The sequence below is a fragment of the Dama dama genome, chromosome 12 (assembly GCF_033118175.1).
Source record: "Dama dama isolate Ldn47 chromosome 12, ASM3311817v1, whole genome shotgun sequence".
NCBI classification, from domain to species: Eukaryota; Metazoa; Chordata; class Mammalia; order Artiodactyla; family Cervidae; genus Dama; species Dama dama.
Genome location: NC_083692.1, coordinates 17943262 through 17965558, shown reverse-complemented (window position 1 = coordinate 17965558; position 22297 = coordinate 17943262). Strand labels below are relative to the sequence as shown.

The following is a 22297-nucleotide window of genomic DNA, read 5'->3' as shown; positions in this document are numbered from 1 at the left end:
ACCCCTGTACAGCTGCTGCAGCGCCCACCAGACTCCTGGCACTCTTAAGGGTCTGCTAAGACCTGCTCTCTCTGCGCTCCAGCCACCCTTAGGAGAGAAGCATTGTTGTCCGCCTGCCTGGCTCCAGACCTCCGAGGCCAAGCGGCACAGGGTGAGCAGGTACCCACTTACTGGGAGGACTGGGAGAGCCCCTTTCTGATCAACAATGTGCCAGCGGATGGGCTGAGGGTCAGCTCGGAAGGGAAGGGACCTGAGACCAACTTTCCTGGCTCCAGGCAGCAGCAGAAGATACATGGTGATAGAGAGGTTCATTCCGTAGATATTTATATATTTATTGAGTGCTTACTGTATGCCAGGTACTGTTCCAGGAGCTGGGGATATGCCACTGAACAAAACAGCTCACACTATACTTGAGGAAAAACAGACAATACACAATAAACATAACAAGTAAATGATATGTTCTGTTAGAAAGTGGGAAATGGAAAGTACTGTGGAAATTAAAAAGTAAACCAGATGAGGGGACCCTCAAGATGGGGGTTTACAATATTAAATAGTAAGAAAATAGGAGGTATCTCCCTCCTGGGAAGGAGCCAGGTTCAGGGTCACCATACACAGTGGCACAGGTTGTATACTGCACAACTGTGGGGTGGCTGACAGAGACGGTAACGTGAAGCATATCCCCAAGTGTTGTGTCCAGTGGCTTAGGCTAATTTTAAAAGGTTAAAACTTTATGACGGTAGTCAGGGAGGCCTGCTTCTGAATGCGACTCAGGCATGTATAGGAAGCATAAGTAAATAACGAAGCCCACCGCCAGGACTGCTAAATAACAGCAGTAATCAGCATTTGCAAGGCACATTACAATTCACAAATCCATCTTTCACCCACATTATTTTAGTTAATCTTCACAACCTCCTGGAAGGAAAGGTTTCACTTTACCAATAGAGACATTGAGACTCAGTGAAGTGAAGTGGATTGCCCAAGGTCTGACGCTAGTTAAAGGCTTAGCTTGGAAGTCAAATTGCATACTCTGCTTCTAAATCTTTTCAAAATAGTATAGTCAAGATCCTAAGGATTGGGGAATTCCAGAAAACCCCTAGGGGGCAAGCTTGGGGCTCAGAGTTATAAAAACAAATCAGAAAAAAAAAAAAAAAAACCACTAAAAAAAGAAAGAAAAGAAAAGGAAGGAAGGAGTTCAACCCCCGGAGGTCCTGAAAACTTGACTCACTCAGGATTGCAGGGCTGAGTCAACAGAGCAGAGAGGCACCACTTGATGGCCCCGAGGGAGCAGGTGATGCAGGATGAAAGATGCAGGCTGATTAAATCCACTGCAGCCTTGCCAAGGAGGACTGGAGGCTTCCTGTTAGGGAAGAGCTAAGATCTGCCCTTAGCAGATGAAAAGCATCATGTATCCTTGTCACCACCATGAAAGTGGGTAAAGGGGGAATAAGCACATTTCACTATCAGGGATAGAAAATGGCCAAGGTGTTGGCCAGAGTCTGACACTACTAGCTCTTGACCTCAGAGAAAATCCACTTGTTGCTTCTCGTTTACAAATATGGAAACTGAGGCTTGGGGAGGACGAAGGGCTTTTCCAAGTTTTCCTAGCATGAGTCCATCTCTCATCAGGTCCTGGTGTATCGGAGACTAATCTTGGGTCCAAGGGACTGGAATGAAGAGGAGAGAGGACCAACAGGGGATCGTGTTGCCCACAGGAGCAAGCAGAAGTACGTGGCAGGATGCTGGAGCCCAGAGGGATGGAAGGCAGTAGGAGGGAGGTGGCTGCAGCTCGGAGGACCCCGGCAAGCCTTCCACCTGGCCCAGAGGCAGGATCTCCTGGGTCCCCAGGACAGGCGCGCTACCTAGCTGCCAATCTTTGTGCTACCTCAGTTTCCTCTTCTGTAAGCTCAGACTGTGGGTTGGAGATAAAACTCCTGCTGGCAAATGGGGTATCTCACTGATTTGTCATAAACATGGGAAGCAGGCAAGTACCATAAGAGATTTTTCTGGACGCCTCACTAATCACTCTCTGTGCATTATTCCAAGGAATTCTCACAGCCACCCCAGGAGATGGGCATCACTGTTCCCACTTCAAAGAACTTGAGCTGCAGTGAGGGGAAGCGACACGAGGGTTTAAATGCTGCCCGACCCCAAAGCCCAGCGCTTTCCCAGCACATACACAGCGGGGTTGCCTCCTTGCACCTGCTACCCTGTCCCCAGGGACCTGGTTTGATTCCAGGTCATTGATCTCCTGGGAAAATGCCTTGTCATTCTGTTAGGAAGGATGCCTGGGTCCCCGCTGCGGTGGCTCATGGTGCAGACTGGCAGGGACCACCCCTTGAGGCAGAGGACCTGCAGCCCCTGCAGGAGGCCTGGGGGCAAGGGGAGGCAGCACCTCCTGCAGGAAGCCTGCAGGCTCGCTCTCAGCCAAAGCAGGTTACAGGTCACACATCAGGGAGTCCCCGGGGGGGCAGAGGGGCTGAAGGATGCCAGGGGTCCTCCTGAGGAGGTGAGTGCTACACCTGCCCACCCTGCAGGCACACACAGCCCACGTGCCCAGGGGCACAGCCAGGCCCGAGTCAGGAGCTGCCCCAGTGCCCCTGCCCTTCCTCCCTCTCCCCACAGACAAGAGCCCCGAGAGGCCCGGCACCCCCACCCCCGAGCCTTGTTAGCAGCATGGGGACTTTGGGAACCCACCACAGGGTTTGTGAGAAGTGAAAACAACGGGGAGAGAGTCGAGCTGCCCTCAGCCCTCTTGGCTCCACTCTGCTCTAAGCCAGTCGTGTTCAAGGTGCTGGAGATACATCGCAGAGAAAAGAGACAAAACCCCCGTCCTCCTGGGCCTGACATTTTACGGAGGTAAGAAAAAGAATAGTTGGGTAGGGGGTAGGGAGTGTTTGGGTGTGTGCAGTTTCAAATCAGAGGAGAAACAGAGACACAGACAAAGAGGATAAACGACTGGACACCAAGAGGGGCAGGGGGACTGGGAGGAACTGGGAGACTGAGACCGACATGTATACACTGTTGTTGTTTAATTACTAAGTCGTGTCCGGCTCTTCTGTGCCCCCACGGACTGGAGCCCAACAGGCTCCTCTATCGACTGGCTTTCCCAGGCACAAATACTGGAGTGGGTTGCCAGTCCCTTTTCCAGGGGATCTTCCTGACCCAGGGATCAGACCCACGTCTCCTACATCGGCAGGCAGATTCTTTACCGCCGAGCCACCAGAGGAGCCCACATATACACTGCTGCTTCTGTGGCTTAGTCACTCAGTCGTGTCCGACTCTGTGCGAACCCATGGACTGCAGCCTGCCAGGCTCCTCTGTCCATGGGCTTCTCTAGGCAAGGGTACTAGAGTGGTTTGCCATGCCCTCCTCCAGGGGATCTTTCTGACTCAGGGATTGAACCGGGTCTTCTGCATTGCAGGCAAATTCTTTACCGCTGAGCCACGAGGGAGGCCCCATATATATACTACTATGTATAAAATCCGTAACTAATGAGAGCCTACTGTATAGCTCAGGGAATTCTACTCAGTGCTCTGTGGTGACCTAAATGGGAAGGAAATCCAAAAAAGAGGGGATATATGTATACATACAGCTGATTCTGACCCCTAAAACCTTTCAACAGAGGATGCGGTGGTTGGATGGCATCATCGATTCAATGGACATGAACTTGGGCAAACTCTGGGAGATGGTGAGGGACAGGGAGGCCTGAAGTGTTGCAGCCCATGGGGTCACAAAGAGTCAGACATGACTTGGTGACTGAATGACAATAGCTGATTCATTCTGAGGTGCAGTAGACACCAACACAACATTGTAAAGCAACTGCACTCCAATAAAAAATTTTTAAATAAAATAAAATCAGGTGAACATGGCCAAGAGTCCCACTGAGAAGGAAAGACTTGGAGTGGGAAGGAAGTGAGCCCTGTGCATATGTGACTGGGAAGAGGGTTTGATGTAGGTTGAATTGGGTGCTCCTCTGCCCCCACAAAAGGTATGTTGAGGTCCTAGCTGCCAACCTGTGAATATAACTTTATTTGGCTGTGGAGGGGGGAGTGGTTCCAGATGTCATTAGTTAGGGTTAGATGAGATTCTACTGGATTTAGGATAGACCCTAAATCCAGTGACTCGTATCCTTATAAGAATACCCATCCCCCCCAACACACACATACAAAAAAAAGCATGTATTTTGAGAGACAGAGACTAGGGTGATGCAACTACAAGTCAAGGGACTTGTAGGATTGTGGGGAGCCATCAGATGCTGGGGGAAAGCATGGGACAGATTGCCCTCAGAGTTTCTAGAAGGAACAACCCTACCAACACTTTAATTTTGGGCTCTTCCCACCTGAACTGTGAGAGAATACATTTCTGTTGTTTTAAGCCGTTCTGTTTGTGGTCCTTATGGCAGCCCTAGGAAAGGAACACGGTGTTCCAGGGAGGGGGGACAGCAAGTGCAAAGGCCCTGAGGTGGGAGCATTTCTGATGTATTGCAGGGGAAACCCGTTGGCCCGTGTGGCAGAAGAAGAGTAAGGGACTGGTAAGAGCTGATGTTGGACATGTTTGGATGCCAGATCACTCATGTAGGGCCACCCTTGATAAGGAGAGCTGTGACACTGCAGGTGGAGGGTCCCAGATGGAATGGGCTGCAGCGTGTGGGTGTGGCCCGCCCCCGTGGTCTCTGTCCCCTCATGTTATGCCTTTGAATACGTTACATGAAATGGCAAAAGGAAATCAAGTTTGCAGGTGGAATTACAGTTGCTAATTAGCTGACCTTAAAATAGGGGGGTGTCCTGGCTTATCCAAGGGAGCCCATGTAACCATATATGCCCTTAAAAGTGGAAGAAGGAGGCAGAGGAGTCAGTGAGAGATTCAGCTGGAGAGGGAGGCAGAGGGGAAGAGTTAAAACATGAAGCATTCACCCGCTGTTGCTGGCTTTGAAGATAGGAAGGTGGCAACAAGCCAAGGAACGTGGGCGGCTTCTAGATGTGATGGCCCTCAAGTGACAACCAGCGAGGAAGTGAGGACCTTAGTCCTACAACTGCAAGGAAGTGAATTGTGCCAACAAGCAACCTGAATGAGCAAGAAAACAGATTCCCCCCACACCCCGCCCCCCTGCCGCAGAGCCTCCGGGAGCTCAGCCCTGCCGACTCCTTGCTGTTAGTCTGGTGAGCCCCGTGTCACATGGCTGACCTATAGAACTGAAGGATCATACATGCAGCATTGTTTTAAACATCTATGTTTGTGGAGTGTGCAAAGAGGAGGAGACAGAGGAGGAGAGGGAGAGATGGACGGGAACAATGGAAAGAAGGCTGCCTTCCCAAGGAACAGTCTACTGAGAGCCATCACCATGGGGCTCAGAGCTTCCCAGACATTTCTCCCCGGTCCTGCCTGTCCTCCTCAACACTGTCTCCAGGCCCCTTGTTGCTCCAGTGCTGACCAAGCCGGCTGAGGATGTCCCCAGGGCCCTGCCTGTAGGTCCTTAGGCCAGACTAAGAAGCAACCCCCATGGAGGTCCCTCCCATTCTGAGAAATGTTGTGACACCTCCCCTCCCCCTTCCCCCATATGGCTGGTGAGAATGGTCCTGGTGGAAAAGCCAAGCCAGCCAGAAACCAGTACTGATGCCACGGCTGGATCACACCACCCCTGAGGCTGGGGCTGGGCTCTGGTTTCTCCCCAGAGCAGGTCTGCACATGCACACACACACGGCATCCCAGTTGTTAGCCTGCTTTTTGCCACCCAAGTCTCCATAGCAAAGAGAACTTGTCCACTGATGGTTAGCACATACTGAACACTAACCCATATCTTATTAGTGCTCATATTAGGCACTGTACTAAATGCTCTACTCACATGGTCTCATTTCCTCCCCTCTGCAATCCTATTAGGAGGAGATATTGACTCAGAGAAGTTAGGATATTTGTCTGATGTCACACAAAGTGTTAGTCACTCAGTCGTGTCCGACTCCTTGTGACCCGGTGGTCTGTCCATGGGGATTCTCCAGGCAAGAATACTGGAGTGAGTTGCCGTGCCCTTCTCTAGGGGACCTTCCCCAAGCCAGGGATCAAACCCTGGTCTCCTGCACTGCAGGCAGATGCTTTACCGTCTGAGCTACCAGGGCTTCCCAGGTGGCTCAGTGGGTAAAATTCCTGCCTGCAGTGCAGGAGATGCCGGAGATATAGGTTCAATTCCTGGGTCAGAAAGATCCCCTGGAGAAGGGCACGGCAACTCACTCCAGTATTCTTGCCTGGAGAATGCCATGGACAGAGGAGCCTGGCAGGCTACAGCCCATAGGTTGCAAAGAGTTGGACACGACGGAGTGACTGAGAGCAGCAGATGTCACACAGCTAGCTGGTAAATCCAGAACTGGACTCCAGGAGTCTCTGAATCCAAAGCACAGTCTTAGACCCTCACGCATCAAGGCAGGAGGGGGTCCATGGACCAGCAGCATCAGCATCACCTGAGATCATAATAGAGAGGCTGACCCCAGACCTGCCAAGTCAGAGGCTGCATGTTAACAAGTTCCCCTGTTAACAAGTTAACATGAGTCATGTGCCCACTGCAGGCCGAGAAGCACGGGTGTGAAGCACTGTTTTCCAGGCCTGCTTGTCCTAGATTGTCATAACTACCTCCTCCCCGCAGTCTCCTGAGGCTCCTTCCCAGCTGCCTGGCTCCTGCTCCCCAGGTGGGGCAGGCTCTCTGCCCAGCCTGGGGAAGAAGTCTGAATCTGGGTCTCGGAGGGAGTCTCCGGGGCTCTGCAGCCAGCCCAGGCTGCAGCTGGACAACATCAGTCCACGTCTGGCTCTTGCAGGGCATGCTGCCTGCTGCCCGAGGCTCTCCTGTGTCCCCCCTCACCACCGTCCCCCTCACATCTTCCTTCTGAGACACAAGCCTCTTGGCCTCTGTCTAGTGCCCTCCTGAAGGTGGCCTCTGGTCATCACCAGCCCCTGCAGTGTCTCCCCTCCCTGCTCATTTTGCACCCCTCCTTCTAGAGTGCCCACCGTATTTATGTCACTCCCTTTATCTGGACACCAAGGGCCTGTCCAATTTGCCATCAGGAGAGAGGCCAGAGGCTGCTTGGGAAAGCTGGCCAGGCTCACAGGAAATGTCTGACACCACCAGGCAAGCGGGACTTGGCCTCCCAAAGCAAAACACAGCTGGGCCGACAGCGGGCCGCTCGGACTTTCCCAGATTTCATGGCATTGAGGCGCCAGGGCAGAGAGAGAGGGAGAGGGAGAGAGAGAGACCGTGCTGGCCTGGAGGCTGTAGCTCATTAAAAACATCACGGTAGCCCCTGGCCAGGAAGCCTGTGAAGCTCAGAAAGGACAGCCCTGCTGTGGAGCTGGAGACCTCACCCCGGGCCTTCGGCCTCCACAGCCTCCCGCTCATGGGGGACCCTCGCCAGGGACCAAAGCCTCACAGAGTTCATCCTCCTCCCCTCCCGGCCTCCTCCTCGCCCCAGCATCGCGCCTCATCTGTGTTCTCGTTCAGCTTGTGCTGACTACAGAGCGCCGGGGGCGATGTGAGGCACCACGGACATGTCCAGGAAAGAGGAGGGTACAGTGGTCCAGGGAGCAAATGAACAGACCATCCCGAGGCCAAGTAAGAAGCGCGGCACCCGGGGGCGTGGCCCCTCCTCACGGCAGCGGGAGCAGGGGTACCCTTGGTTCCTGGGCAAGGTGAGGGCTCAGGGCCAAGTGGGCCCTTTGCAAGGTCACTCTTAAGTTGGGACCAAGCGACAGAAAGCAGAAGGAGTGATTTCTGCAAGGCGGCGTTGTGGGGACATCCGGCCTGAGACAGGCGCTGACTTCCACGGCACAGGCCACACAGGCTGATCGCAGACACAGGGCACAGACTCCAGGGACGTGGGCCAAGCACGTGCTGCAGGAGGTCAGAGCTGGGCGGACACGACAGAAGGGTTGCTTTCTGGAGGAAGCGGGACTGGGCTCTGAAAAAGAGGAGCTGGAGAGGCTGGGAAGACGGGGCAGGGGATGTCAAACAGGTCCAACTCAAGGGTCCAAGGGGACAGAATGACCTGCCAAGTGAGCACCAACACAAGGGGATAAACGCACTATAAAATGAACAAATCCCACAAGCTAAAAAAAGCTTTGGGGAGAGGGGCAGGGGGAAGCCCGGCTAGAAGGACTCTGCTTCCACCCTGCTTCCAGGACCGGCCCTGGAACTGCCGCCCCTGGGGCTCCTCCAAGTGCCTTTGCACCAGGCCTGCCCACCTTGGACCCAGAGCTGGGGCCCATTAGAACAAGGCTCAGGCCCTGCCCCGCTGGTCACAGCCAATCCCAGGCTGTTCGCCGTGCCCACTGCCTTGTCCACCTGGCTCTTAGCTCTGCCTCTCTCTCTGCCGTGGCATCCCAAGGCCTTGTCCAAAGAGTTTGGCTCTTCTGGTTTTGACTTTGGTGCTCCCTAGGCCTTGACCCAAGTTCACCCTTCTGCTTTTTTCTGTGCCTGGCTGCCCTCAAAAACCACCTGCTGGCTTGGGTGGCGAAACACCCTTACCAAGACCCTGGTCTGCCCCTGCTCCCCCCCTTCAGAGTGGCTGGACAACCTCAAGCTCCTTTCGTTTCTCTCCTGAGCTTTCCCACTGGGGGCCTGGCCTCGAGGTCAGCCTCCTCCCGCTGGTTCTGCCAGCCTCCTCCAGGAGGGCAAATTCTTTTTTCCCCTGAATTCAGCAAGACAAGGTTCAAACATTTCAGAAAGAACTTCTTAAGTAGGAAGCAAATGGAAAAACTAACCTGAAAAAACAAAAAGAAAACACAGCCCCCAGAAATGAACCAGTTTACCAAAGTTCAGACTTCCTGTCCTGAGCTAGGAAATGTCTGGCCAGGTTGGCTGGCAAGTAGGCCAGGGACTTCTGCCTGAGAACACCCCCGTCCCACTTCTTAGCCTTCTGCCTTCCCCTACATGTTCCTGCAGGCTGCTCCAAGGAGAGAGGCTGCTAGCACTGGTGGTAAGAGAGCTGAAGTGGCTTTTTAAAAACTTTTTCTTTTTTATTATTTTTTTTTGGTGGCACAGCATATGGCATCTTAGTTCCCCGACCAGGGATCGAACTCGTGGCCCCCTGCAGTCAAGCAGAGTCTTAACCACTGGACCACCAGGGAAGTCCTGGAAGGTTTTTTTTTTTTTTTTTTTTTTCTGGCAGAGGAGTCCGTCCCGCATCCCCCAAACCACAGGTAGGAAAGAAGAAAGTGGAGGAGAAACATTTATAGAGTTTACTCTGTGCCAGGCACCCTTCTAAACACTTTCTTCTTATTAACGAACCTAATCCTTAGAATTCCATGGTTATCATCATCGTCGTTGTCCCCGCCTTACTGATGAGGAATCAAAGAGGTAAGTAACTTGCCCAAGGTCACCCACCTAGGAAGCGGCAACTAGGATTTGAAAGCACAGAGCCTGAGTCCAGGTATGTGCCCTCCTCATCTTTCTCCCAGGACCTAGAGGGTAGGCGCTCACCTCCCACCTCCACCGTGCAGTCCAGTCTGCTAGAGCCTGTGCCAACCCCGAAACCTGCTGCCCTGCTCACCACCCCTCTGGCGGGGCTGGGGAAGGGGAGGAGAGGACAGGGCGGGCCAAAGGGACTCTCCAGCCTCCTCCACCAAGGTCTTCACCAAACAGGCCGAAGGCAGAACCCGCCCCAGAGAGGCTGCACAACCCCCCCAAGAAGAGAAGGCCCACTGAGGAAGGGGACTCACCTGGCCCGCTGCGGCTGTGGTGCTGGGGGCCGAGCTCTGGCCGTGGTGCTTTCTCTGGCCACACTGCTCCTGCGCAGGTTGGGGGGTCCCTCGGCCGAGCGTCGGGGTGCTGGCCTGGAGTTCTGGGGGTCGAATTCCTCCTCGGGAATGACCTCTTCGCAGCGGGCTCCGCGGAAGCCTGAGCGGCACACGCAGAGCTGGGGCCGGCTGCAGGAGCCCCGGTTCTGGCAGGGCGGCTGGCACACGGCTGCGGAGACAGGGAGAGGGTGAGGGCCGCCCGGGCGTGTCTGGACCATCCGTCAAAGATTGCATGACCGGCCACACCCCCGACACCGTGTTCTACACCCGCTTAGCGCTCCCTGTGCGTGGTCTGTCCAGCTGGGGACTGGCCGCGGGCGTGGTTTCCTCTTCTCTCGGCTTCTGTGTGTGCTGTGTCCCCGCCGTGGGGCTCTTCCCCGCTCCTCTACACTAGGTCCTGCTGTTCCCTCAAGGTCCCCCTGCCCCCAGCCCAGATGACCTGCCTCCAGGTACTGCTCCGTCCTCTGAACCACGGTGGGCAGCACTCAGGCCCGACGGGCCACCGTCACTCCGTCCATCTGGGCTCGTGCTCAGCTGTGTCCAGCTCTTTGCAACCGTTTGGGCAGTAGCCTGTCAGGGTTGTCATTTACTCCTCCAGGGAATCTTCCCAACCCAGGGATCGAGCCCACATCTCCTGTGTCTCCTGCATTGCAGGCGAATTCTTTACCCACTGAACCATCAGGGAAGCCCCATCCACCATCAGTGTGATAGATTTTTTATGTATGTGTCTCAACTCTCTAATACAGTCAGCACCCCCAGGTGCAGTGACTGTCCCTTACACCTCTTTGCCTCCTTAACTCCTAGCACATGCTTCATAACAACACAATCGATATTATTTTTATTACAGCATGCATGCATGCTCAGTCGCTTCAGTCATGTCCGACTCTCTGTGACCCCATGGACTGTAGTCCACCATGCTCTTCTGTCCATGGGATTCTCCAGGCAAGAGTAGGTTGCCATGCCCTCCTCCAGGGGATCTCCCCAGGCCAGGGATTGAACCCGAAACTCCTGCATCTCCTGCATTGCAGGCAGATTCTTTACCCCCTGAGCCACCCAGGAAGCTCTTTAATTATGGCAGCTACTATCAATCTATTCAATGCTTACAACATGCCAGGCACTGTACTTCACATACACTGTCTCATTTAAGCCTAAAACAATCCTATACAGCAAGTGGGATTGTGACTTTCATCTCACAAATAATGCCTCTGAAGCTCAGAGAGATTAAAAGACATGCAGAGGTCACCCAGCCAGTCCGTGGTGGATGGAGGATCCAATCCAGGTGCGTTTGACTGAAAAGCCCAGGCTCCATCCACCCCCACTGTCTCCCAGCAGGGCTGACCCACCCTCTGAACCTTGGCCCAGAACTGATGATGAAACAACAAAAGGGATCTGTTGGCTTTAAGTCAGCCACTGAATGCAACCTTGGGAGCCCTACCCTGGGATGCTGTGCATCCCAGGTCAGCTCTGGTGGCGGAGACCTCAGACCTTCAGACCCATCCCTCTCCAAAGCCGACAGAGTCAATCTGAGATCGAGGGAGGATGTTTACCAGCTCATACATTCATTCAGTGAACATTCACTGAGCACTCACTAGGTATGAGGCCAGTGGTAAAGAGCCTCCCACTCGCAGGGAGTGTCCTGTCTCACCTGGAAGCCAGGACATAGGGCATGTGATAAGTGTTGACCAGAGCCTCTAACCCAGTCTGAGGCAAGAAGTGAAAGTCAGGGAAGATTTCCTGGAGGTGATGATGCTGACCAGAGACAGAATGGGTGAATAGATTGGGCATAGTGTAAACCAAGGGCAACCTGCCTACTCTGGGGCAAGTAAGGAAATAGTAGGTCTCACTGTAGGATCCCAACCATGAGCTAGATCTTAAGGCAAGAGCATTTTCCTCAATGCCTGGGCATCCGTTCTTGGTAGGCCCCAGACCTCCAGGTAAGCAGTCTGGATGAGAGAATTATAACCCTGAGCACTTCCCCAAACATAAACTGCCACCTCAGCAGAATTTTGACCTATCACTTGGCTGCCCTTCCCCCTGCCCAAGTGGAGCGAGCCCCCACCCGACCACCTGCCAAGCCCTTGTCACCACCACCACCAGAGACACGGGCTGCTTGGGGCCAAACCAGGACCAGCGAACATTGCAGAAGCAGGATTGCGCAGGACAGGTGTCAGCCCTGGTTTATCTTGGGGATGGAGTAGAAAGGGGGGGCCTGAGTGGTTTCCCATGTGGACCAAAGTTGCTACATCACTCCTAGCCCCTCAGATCCACCCACACCTCTCTGCTGCCCAAGCCTGGCATGGGGGAGGGAAAGGTCACACAGCCCCTCCAGTCTCCGTTTCCATTCCACCTCCATGTGGCTGGTCTTTGCCCTTAAGAGAGCCTTACGAAACCAGTCTAGCTTCTGTCCTTCCCCTCCTGGGCTGCAAGGATGGCCCAGTCCTTGACTTTAACAATAAGATCTTTCACTCTCTAAAACTCCAGCACCCCACATCCTGCAGTATGAGCCTGTGCTTCCCTGGTTCTGCCTCATTCACCAATACATCCGCCGACATTTAGTGAGCACCCTCTCTGGGTCAGATCGGGTGCCAGGGATACAAAGACAACAAGACTGCTCCCTACGTGGAGGAAGCTCGGCCCCGTAGTGGGTTCTCACAACCATGGAAGCCCCTTGCCACCAGGCAGTTAGGTCTTCACTGAGGACCAGGCTTGGCAAACTTTGGTTGGTGTGATGAACAAACAACTCACGGTAAGTAGGTGGCTGGGGGAAACTATAAAACTGGCATATATGCATGCATGTAATATTGTGGTCGATAAAAGTTCTAAAAGGCTTCCAAACCAGCCAGACATGTCAGGAGAAAAAACCCTTTTGGAAAGATAACCTTTACGGACCAGTCACTTCTGAAACAGCACAGAGGCCAGGTCGGATAAGAAAGGTCCTCCTGAAACAAGTGCTGGGTTTTCAGAGGCTGTGAACCAGCTCTCACCGACTTCATTTGCATCCTCTGCGTTGTCTTCACAAGTCTCAGCAGGTAGTGATTCCCTCACTACAGTGTTTTCTTCTGAGCTGAGCATCTGCACTATGGGACTGGAGCATAACCTCCTCTCCTCCCTCCCCACTCCCCCCAAAATCACCCCCAACTGACCCCAAATGGTGGCTCCAAGTGTCTGTCCATGAAGGGGGACAATCTTAGGTCAGTTTTTACTGGCCTACCATAAAACAAGAAAAACAAAACAGTTTTTTGGGTTTCTTATAACACTATTTTCTTCCCCATTGAAAAAGTTTCTTTCAGATGCAGAGGACAAACATACGGATACCAAGAGGGAAAGTGGGCGGTAGGATGAACCGGGAGATTGAAGTTGACGTATATACACTACTGATACTATGTATAAAATAAGTAGTGAGAATCTGCAATACAGCACAGTGCTCTGTGGTGACCTAAAAGGTAAAGAAATACAAAAAAGAGGTGAGAGATGTGTATGGACAGCTGATTCACTTTGCTGTACGGCAGAAGCTAACACAACACTGTAAAGTAGCTATCAGTTCAGTTCAGTTGCTCAGTCGTGTCCGACTCTTTGTGACCTCATGAATCGCAGCATGCCAGGCCTCCCTGTCCATCACCAACTCCCAGAGTCTACTCAAACTCATGTCCATCGAGTCGGTGATGCCATCCAACCATCTCATCCTCTGTCGTCCCCTTTTCCTCCTGCTCCCAATCCCTCCCAGCATCAGGGTCTTTTCCAATGAGTCAACTCTTCGCATGAGGTGGCCAAAGTACTGGAGTTTCAGCTTCAACATCAGTCCTTCCAATGAACACCCAGGACTGATCTCCTTTAGGATGGACAGGTTGGATCTCCTTGCAGTCCAAGGGACTCTCAAGAGTCTTCTCCAACACCACAGTTCAAAAGCATCAATTTTTCAGCGCTCAGCTTTCTTCACATTCCAACACTCACATCCATACATGACCACTGGAAAAACCATAGCCTTGACTAGATGGACCTTTGTTGGCAAAGTAATGTCTCTGCTTTTTAATATGCTACCTAGGTTGGTCATAACTTTCCTTCCAAGCAGTAAGCATCTTTTAATTTCATGGCTGCAGTCACCATCTGCAGTGATTTTGGAGTCCAAAAAAATAAAGTCAGCCACTGTGTCCACTGTCTCCCCATCTATTTCCCATGAAGTGATGGGACCAGATGCCATGATCTTAGTTTTCTGAATGTTAAGCTTTAAGCCAACTTTTTCACTCTCCTCTTTCCCTTTCATCAAGAGGCTTTTTAGTTCCTCTTCACTTTCTGCCACAAGGGTGGTGTCATCAGCATATCTGAGGTTATTGATATTTCTCCCGGCAATCTTGATTCCAGCTTGTGCTTCTTCCAGACCAGCGTTTCTCATGATGTACTCTGCATATAAGTTAAATAAGCAGGGTGACAATATACAGCCTTGACGTACTCCTTTTCCTATTTGGAACCAGTCTGTTGTTCCATGTCCAGTTCTAACTGTTGCTTCCTGACCTGCATACAGGTTTCTCAAGAGGCTATACTCCAATACAAAAAAAAAAATTTAAGTGTCTTTTATTTTAAGATTATATTATGCCTCCTTTTCTGGTGTTAAAATGTTCTTTGAAGTGTTTAAAGGTGATGGCAAATGATGTTTCTAATATTCTCACTTAGCAAAATGAAAAGCTGGCTACTGTACTCTGGTACATAAGATGTTTTTGGATATTTACTGGTGAAATGCAAAAGTTTGGAACCCTTGGGGAAGGAGCAGGCCATAGTGGTCAAGTGCCTTTTGTTTAAAGGAGACTGTGAAAAGCATTCCTAAGTCAAACGAGCACAGATTTCAAAACTGAAGTATCTAGGGCTCAGTCATTGCAGAATCGCCCATGGCAGGGGCGATTGCATAAGGCAGAGAAGGAAATGCCGAGGCACCCCCCAGAGAGGCAGTTTCAAGCGGCATTGTGGGAAGTTTAAGAGAGAAAATTCCCAGCGTGGCAGGCTAGGCCGTCTTCATGTTTCATGCCTGGATCCTCATTCCTCCCACTTTCCCACAAGAGCAGAGGTCATGCCTTATACTTGAGAAGTCAACCCAGAGAGGGTATATGGCTTTAACAAGTCTTTGTTGATTATTGGTGACGGGTTATCAAGCATGATGCCCCGATGCTCATGTCTAGCCATCAAAGACATATCCAGCCCCTCCCTGTCAGGGACCAGCATCCTCAGAACCTGGAAGTGATGCTGCTCCCAGATTCCCATGCCCGCTCACCAATGCCAGCCATTAGCCATTCATAATTTGGGCTCCTGAACCCTGGCTTGTCCACATTCCTGGCACTCTCTTTCTCACTGAGGATTGGACATGTGGAAAGTTTCAGCTTTGGGAGTTCAGCTCTGTGAAGTTAGCAGGATGCCAAAAGAGAGGGAATAAAAAGAAAACTCCCGAAACTGCTTTGAAAGTAAGAAATAGAAAGTACCGTTCTCTCCACCGTGCCCCAACCCCCGACTCCTGGCTGTGCCCCCTTCTACCTTCACCCAGATCCAGTACAGTCGAGAAGAGGTTTGCTCAGATTTTCCACACAAAACCCCTCCGTTTAGGAGGAAACCAAATTCAGAATGGGCAGGCCTGGGGAGGGGAGAGTCTGGAAAGAGCTCCCAGCAGGCAGGCCGCTTCTACCATCCGCTCACAGCCTCTGTGAACAGTGGCTTGGTAGCAAAAGGACCTTGGGTTGAGTCAGGAAGATTTGGTTTGACCACTCCCTCAGCCACACCCCACCTGTGTGACCTTGGGCACCTCTTGTCTCACTGAGATGCCTCAACCTGTGCCTCAGGTGTCTCATCCATCAAATGGGTCTGACAATTGCTGCCTCAGAGAGTTGTGTGAGCCTCAGCAGAAATCAGGGACGTGGACGTGCTCTGCACTCTCTGAGGCTGTGCCGTCCAGCGCTGTCTGGTGCTGTAGCCATGAGCTTAGTCGTGTCCGACGCTTGCAACCCCACGGACTGCAGCCCGCCAGGTATCTCTCCCCCTGGGGATTCTCCAGGCAGGAATACTGGAGTGGGTTGCCATACCCTCCTCCAGGGGATCTTCCCAACCCAGGGATGGAACCCGGATCTCCTGCATTGCAGGCAGGTTCTTTACCTTCTGAGCCACCAGGGAAGCCTGTAGCCATGAGCAATACAGGGCTATTGCCAGTGAAATTGATTAAATAAAATTTAAAATTCAGTTGCACTAGACACATGTACACATGTTAAGGGCTCAACAGCTAAAGGAGGCTCAGGGCTACCATGTTAGATGGCAGGATACAGAGCATTTCCACAGAAAGTTTCCACAGGAAGTTGTATTGGATAGCATTTTGCAAAGCTTTAAAAAAAAAAAAAGAAAGAAAGCAAGCTTAAAAAACCCACACCCCCAGGGATGGAAGCAAGACGGCTTCTGGATTTCTCTGCCATGACGTTTTTTCCAGGAAAAGGCAATGACAACGTGGGCCCTGGTTACAGAGATGTAACATGCACTGTGGTGCAGAGGGAGGGCTGCTTCTCAGGTGTTGAACACAGCCGGTCTCCTCTCCACCTCCCACCCTCACCACGCAGGCCTCTTGTCATCTGCTCTCTCTCTCCTGGGACTCAGAGATCCCTTCTCCCTCCATCAGTCATCCATCAGGTGAGGCGCTGACTTCAGGGTGGGCGGCTTCAGCCCGCACCCTCCTCCGAGGCCTCCAGGCCCCCGCATGCTAACTTGTCCGGGAGATAACCCCAGCTTCCAGATTAGACGCTGGGCCCAGGACCCCCACACCCGAGGCTCCTCAGCAGCCCCTCAGATTAAACCATCATCTTTCCTAAACTCTGCCTCAGTGGGACACTAGGACCCCCTCCCACTGAGCACCGCCCCCTCCCTCAGGACAGGGCCCTGTCTCTTCCACACCTAGAGGCCTTTGCAGGCAGGACAGTCTCCCACCACGCTCAGTACTGTCCTTCCCTCGCACCCCACCTTAGACCCCTACCTGGAGCCTCAGTTTGCCTTCGGAATTCACTTCACTGGGTCGGGGGCAGGGCGGGGAGGGGTGTAACTATGGCCCTGAGCTGTTTCTCCACAGCCTTGACCTCCGGTTCCCAAAGAAAGGGGACCCTGATGTCAGAGCCCACCCCCTGCCCCGGGGCCAGGAAATCTCTCACTGGCCTTCACACACTCTCAGAATCCATGAGGGACTCATCCTCTTTACACCCAAACTCTGCCCAGGGGCTGTGTCCACCCCAGACCCCGACTTGGCCCCAAACCGCCAGGCTGTGGGAGAAGTCAGGTCCTCAAGGCCTCGGCTGTTCCCACCACAGCTGGGCTGGGGCGGCAGCTCAGGAGGGCTGGAAGCAGCCCTGGGGCTCAGGGGCCAGCCAAGCGCCCGGCTCCAAAATAGCAGTTGTGTTCACATAAAAGCCTCTAATGAGAGAAAGATGCCGTTCTTGGCCCCTTGCGCGCGCCCTGCAGACGTCGTCGTCTGGCAGGCCGAGGGGGCCTCTACCGTTTGGCGGCCGGAGGGGAGGAAGGGGAGGTGTGAGTCAGACCTTGGCCCCCAGCCCCTCGGCATGGACCGCCCTGCTAATTGCATTAACAAATGCCGAGATGCTGGGCCAGTTGGGGGGCCAGGGGCTGGGGCAGAGAGCAGCCTCAATTCCCATCAGCTCCAGCAGGCATGAGGAAGGGACCACTGGGTAGGACTTGGGGGCCCAGGGCTGAGGCCTGGGTTTGCCGCAAGCTCCTGCCCTTAGGCAGAAGCTCACCTGTCCACCCCCTTCACAGCCCCGAGGGCTCTGTCTAGAGGAGGCAGGGATTTAAAGAGGCCCCTGGAGCTGGAACGGAATCCTGAAGCTGCCCTCCTCGGGGATATGCCCGGGGACCCTGTCTTTTCTAGGGGAGCTGCTCCAGGACACAGAGGACAGGTCTGTGACTGATATGGAGCCATCTAAGCCCTTCTGCAGACACACCAGCTCCACGCCCGGGACCCACAAAGGTCAAGAGGGAAGAAGTACACCATTCCCACTTATAACTCAGCCAAGGCCAGGGCAGACGTGTGGAGGAGAGAGCAGCCTTACAGTCAAAGAGACCTGCATTTGAATTCCAACCCGGTGACCTCAGGCAGATTTCATCACCTCTGCCAGTCTCGTTTTCTCTAGAAATTAGTCGTGCATCCAACATTTACTCTTTGCCTAGGACGGTAAACAAGACAGACACTGTCCTTTTTTTCATAGAGCCTCCAGCTCAGCAAGACTCGTAAAACAAGTAAACAAACAAGCAGAGGAAGAGAAGTTGGGGTATGAAGGATGGAGGAAACAGTTGACGGGCTGAGATCCAGAAAAACAAGGCTGCTGGGGGCAACTCTCCACAAACTGGTGGGGGGAGCTGGAAACAAACCGGAAGGAGGATGAGGAGGCAGCCCCCTATGGAGACGAGAGAAATCTTCTGGAACAGCCTGGAGGTGGCACATCCCAGGAACCCAGCCTGGATTCGGTGAGCGAGGGGCGAACACACGAGGCTGAACACACTGCTGCAGGAAAGTTTGACTAGGGATGTGTGAATATCTGGACTTCCCAGGTGGCGCTAGTGGTAAAGAACACGCCTGTCAATGCGGGAGATGTAAGAGATGCGGGTTCCATCCCTGGGTCAGGAAGATCCCCTGGAGAAGGAAATGGCAACCCACCCCAGTATTCTTGCCTGGAGAATCCCATGGACACAGGAGCCTGGCAGACTAGGGTCCATGGGGTCACAAAGAGAAGCGACTTAACGTGCACTCACGTGTGATTATCAAATTTACGAGATGGAACGGGAGGGTAAGGGGGGCAGTGGGAGCAATCAGCCAGCTGCAGCGGTTACCTAGGAGGATGTGCTATTGCTCGGGACCAGAGACTGGAGAAGCATGGAGCTGGGGGGAGGTGGGGGAGTGAGAAGCGGAGAGACTCCCAAGAGATTTAGGAAGTGACACACACAGGGCTTGGTGATAGATTGGACAAAAACCTAAGCAAGAGGAAAGTGTGCTAAATGGTCCCCAAGAGTGCAGCTCGAGCATTCAGATAGACGGGTTGCCTTTTAACAGGGTGGGTAAGGCCTAGTCAGGGACATTGGCTCAGAGGGAGGGAAACCATGAGCTCGCTTTGGTAAAGCTGGGGTCGGGGTGGGGGTGTCTGGAGGCATCAAGAGCATCAAGATGTCAAGGAGGCAGCAGGATGAAAGGAGTCTGGAGGTCGGAGGAGAGGTCTGGCTGAAGATGCACATAAATCTGGGTGTCATCAGCCCAGAGACGATGCTCACATCCATGGGAATGCATTAGATCACTCCAGGACAGTGCAGTGAAAAAGAAAAGAAGAGGGCCCAGAACTCAGTCCAATGTTTAGTTGCTGGGCAGAGGAGAAGCAGCAGCCAAGGGACATGGGAGGAGCCGGCACAGAGATCAACATGGTGGCCGTTCACAGGGCAGGGGGTGCTGAAGGGTTTAGTGTGGCCCCTGGCACAGAGCGAGTACTGCCACTCTTATTATTGTGTTTTAATTGTCTGGTACAGTGCCTACTGGCACTCAATAGTGGGGGAGGGGGGCAATTAATGCTGGATTTGCTTCACACGGTCCCCCCTCTCTGGGAGGAGGATTTGGAAGATCTGGAGAAAGTTAAAGGTAGCCCAACATTAAGATGTTGAGTAGGAAAGGTGAAGCTGAGGAGATGAGAAGAGGCAGCTGGGGATGGCAGAAGGAAACTATCAGGTCACCCGAGTAATCATTCACCCACTCAGTCCTTTAACACACTCGTAGCAAGTAGGCACCCTACTGGCATCGACAGGACAGAGCCCCTGGCTTCACGACCCCCTGGGGAAGTGAAAGTGAAAGTGTTAGTGGCTCAGCCATGTCCAACTCTTTGTGATCCAAGGACTGCAGCTCCTCCGTCCAGGCTCCTCTGTCCATAGAATTCTTTGTGTGTGTGTGCATGCGTGTGTGACCCCATGAACTGTAAACCACCAGACACCTCTGTCCATAGAATTCTTTGCGTGTGTGTACATGTGTGCATGCATGTGTGTACATCCGTATGTGTGTGTGTGTTAGTCACTCAGTCATGTCTGACTCTGTGACCCCACGGACTGTAACCCACCAAGCTCCTCTGTCCAAGGAATTCTCCAGGCAAGAATACTGGAGTGGGTTGCCATTCCCTTCTCCAAGGGATCTTCCCAACCCAGGGATCGAACCTGCGACCTCTGTGTCTCCCACATTGCAGGCATGTTCTTTACCATCTGAGCCTCCAGAGAAGGCCCTGGGTAAGAGCATCTCCTATATACTCCTTGGAGCAAAAAGACTTGGGGGCACACACCTGCTCAACAGGAAGATCTAAGGTACCCCCACATGGAGGGGGTAGAGATGGGCAATGTCTCTTGCTAGGACTGTACCCTTTCTGTTAGCTGGGTCTCCACTGCAGTTGTGTGATAACTCCCCTTAACGCCTTCCACTTTCCTCTCTACCACTCCCACCAACTACTGAATCTCATCGGACAATTTGCCCAGAGATGAGCCATAGGTAGGCTCGAGCCTCTAGTTCCTGCTGGTTCCGAAACAATCAGTAATGAACCTGCAAATCGCACACATGCCCTGACCCTTTTCCCTAACGTTTGCTCAGTACTTGCCATTATGAGACCTTGGGGCCAATTTCTTTACAAGTATCTCCTCTAAAGATTCTTACAACAACCATGGGTACCAGTCTGACCCTCATTTGACATGTGGACAAACTGAGGCTTAGAGCAGTCCAGCAACTTGTCTGAGATCCCCGTGCAAGTAAGTGATGGAGCAAGAGTTTGAACTCAGAGTCTGGCTCCAAAGTTGGGGCTCTTCCCCATCTGGCCAGAGTCTTGGCCTTTGGGGTGGGGTCATTTTCAGGGCTGGGCTGGGGGCGGGGCCAGAAGAGCTCCTTCAGAGAAACTCAGGAGAAGCTCAGATCAGAAGGGATGGGGATCTTCACAGCACTGAGATGTGGTCCAGAAGTCATGCTGTTGTAATGGCCCCACAAGTAGAGAGGCTTGGGGCCAAAACACAAGAACAAGTGCCCAGGCCATTCCAGGGTCTCCTGAGCACCATGGGGAGTTTTCTGAAAAGGCTGATGAGCCCAGGGCAGCAGGAGGAGACCTCTCTGCACAGGCCTGGGAAAGGCCCTGTGTTGCTCAGCACATTGTTGGTGAGCCTTCACCTTGTATCCAACGAATGCTTGCACTGCACTGCAGGCCCAGGGGTCACGAGATACAGTCCCTGCTCTCACCATCAAGGCCAGACATGTATGGAACATCCAGAACATGCCAGGCTTTGAACTAAACATTTGCCCTAAGCTCTCTCTTTGTTCCTTAGAATTCTGTGAGGCAGGGATGAGTATTAGTCATATTTTACGGAAAAAGAAATTGAGGCACAGAGAGCTTAAACATCTTGCCCAAGGTCTTGAAGCTAAGCTATGGAGCTGGCATTTAAACCCAGGCAGGCAGCATAGCCTCCTGAATTGAGATTAAGATCACAGCCAAAGTTACCCCATGCCAGGCTCTCAACACGCACTTACTCGTTTCCCAGCAGCGTGGTGTCAAGCCCTGTCCTCTGGACTAGGCTACCTAAATTCACACCCAGGCTCTGCCGAGTCCCAGCTGCATGACTTGGACAAAGAGTTAACCTCATCTGTAAATGGGCATAAAGATCAAATCTGGTTTACAGGAGGGTTGTTGTCAGGGTTAAAAATTAAAAATTAAGTTCTGACCCTCGTTAAGAGCTTGAGGGTGCTACTATTATTAGAAGCAGCTCTATAGAGACTGTTATACCCACTCATTGGGTGAGGTGTTATACTCACTTACTGGGTGAGGCTCTGCGGCTGGGAGAGGGCCAGGCACTTGCTTGAGGACACAGAGCTGGGATTCAAAGCTATGACTCCTTGAATCTGGCACTGGAATCTAAAGTATATGTTCTCACTCCGTGCCTTACTCCTGGTGGGGGCTTGGGGGTGGTGACCCTCCTAGCCCCTTCCCTGAGAGCCTTCTGCCTTCCCCAGAACAGCCCCGGCCCCTGTGCATCTAGGCTGAGATAAAAGGAGAAGCCAGAGAATTCTTCAAATCTTCTTCCCCAGGATGAGACTTTAGAAGCCCCTGCAAAGGCTGTGTGTGTATTGGGGTGAGTCAGTCTGGGAAGACTGGACAGTCTTCCAAAAGCCCTAACTCTAAACAGGATCCAGCCTCCCCACACCCTGCAGCCTTTTACTTCAGCCGAGCCAGCCAGCAGGCCCCAGCGAGCTGCCTGCACAAATACATAAACACATAAATTGTGTGGCAGGGCTGGCAAAGCCACAGAAGGGAAGGAGGAGACCAAGACCAGAGGAGGAGGCAAGAGCCCAGCTCCAGACCCCGCCAGGCTGCAGAGAGCAGCTGGGCTTCCAGTAACGGACACCTGCAGATGCCGTGGCTCCCCGAGGCCCAGGGACCGGACAGAAATAAAGAGAGAGGCTGCCAGGGAGATGGCCGGTATGTTACGGCAACCTAGGATT

The 22297-nt window shown here is 52.8% G+C and overlaps 1 protein-coding gene across 4 annotated transcripts in view; it reads right to left on the bottom strand.

Annotated features, from left to right (window-relative positions):
• LTBP2 (latent transforming growth factor beta binding protein 2) overlaps positions 1 to 22297 on the bottom strand; it is a 104798-nt gene that overhangs the window by 71341 nt on the left and 11160 nt on the right. For all 4 annotated transcript variants that reach the window (XM_061156636.1, XM_061156637.1, XM_061156638.1 and 1 more), the window contains exon 3: positions 9697 to 9943. In XM_061156636.1, coding sequence (XP_061012619.1) covers positions 9697 to 9943 — 247 coding nt within the window. The remainder of the gene's footprint in view (positions 1 to 9696; positions 9944 to 22297) is intronic.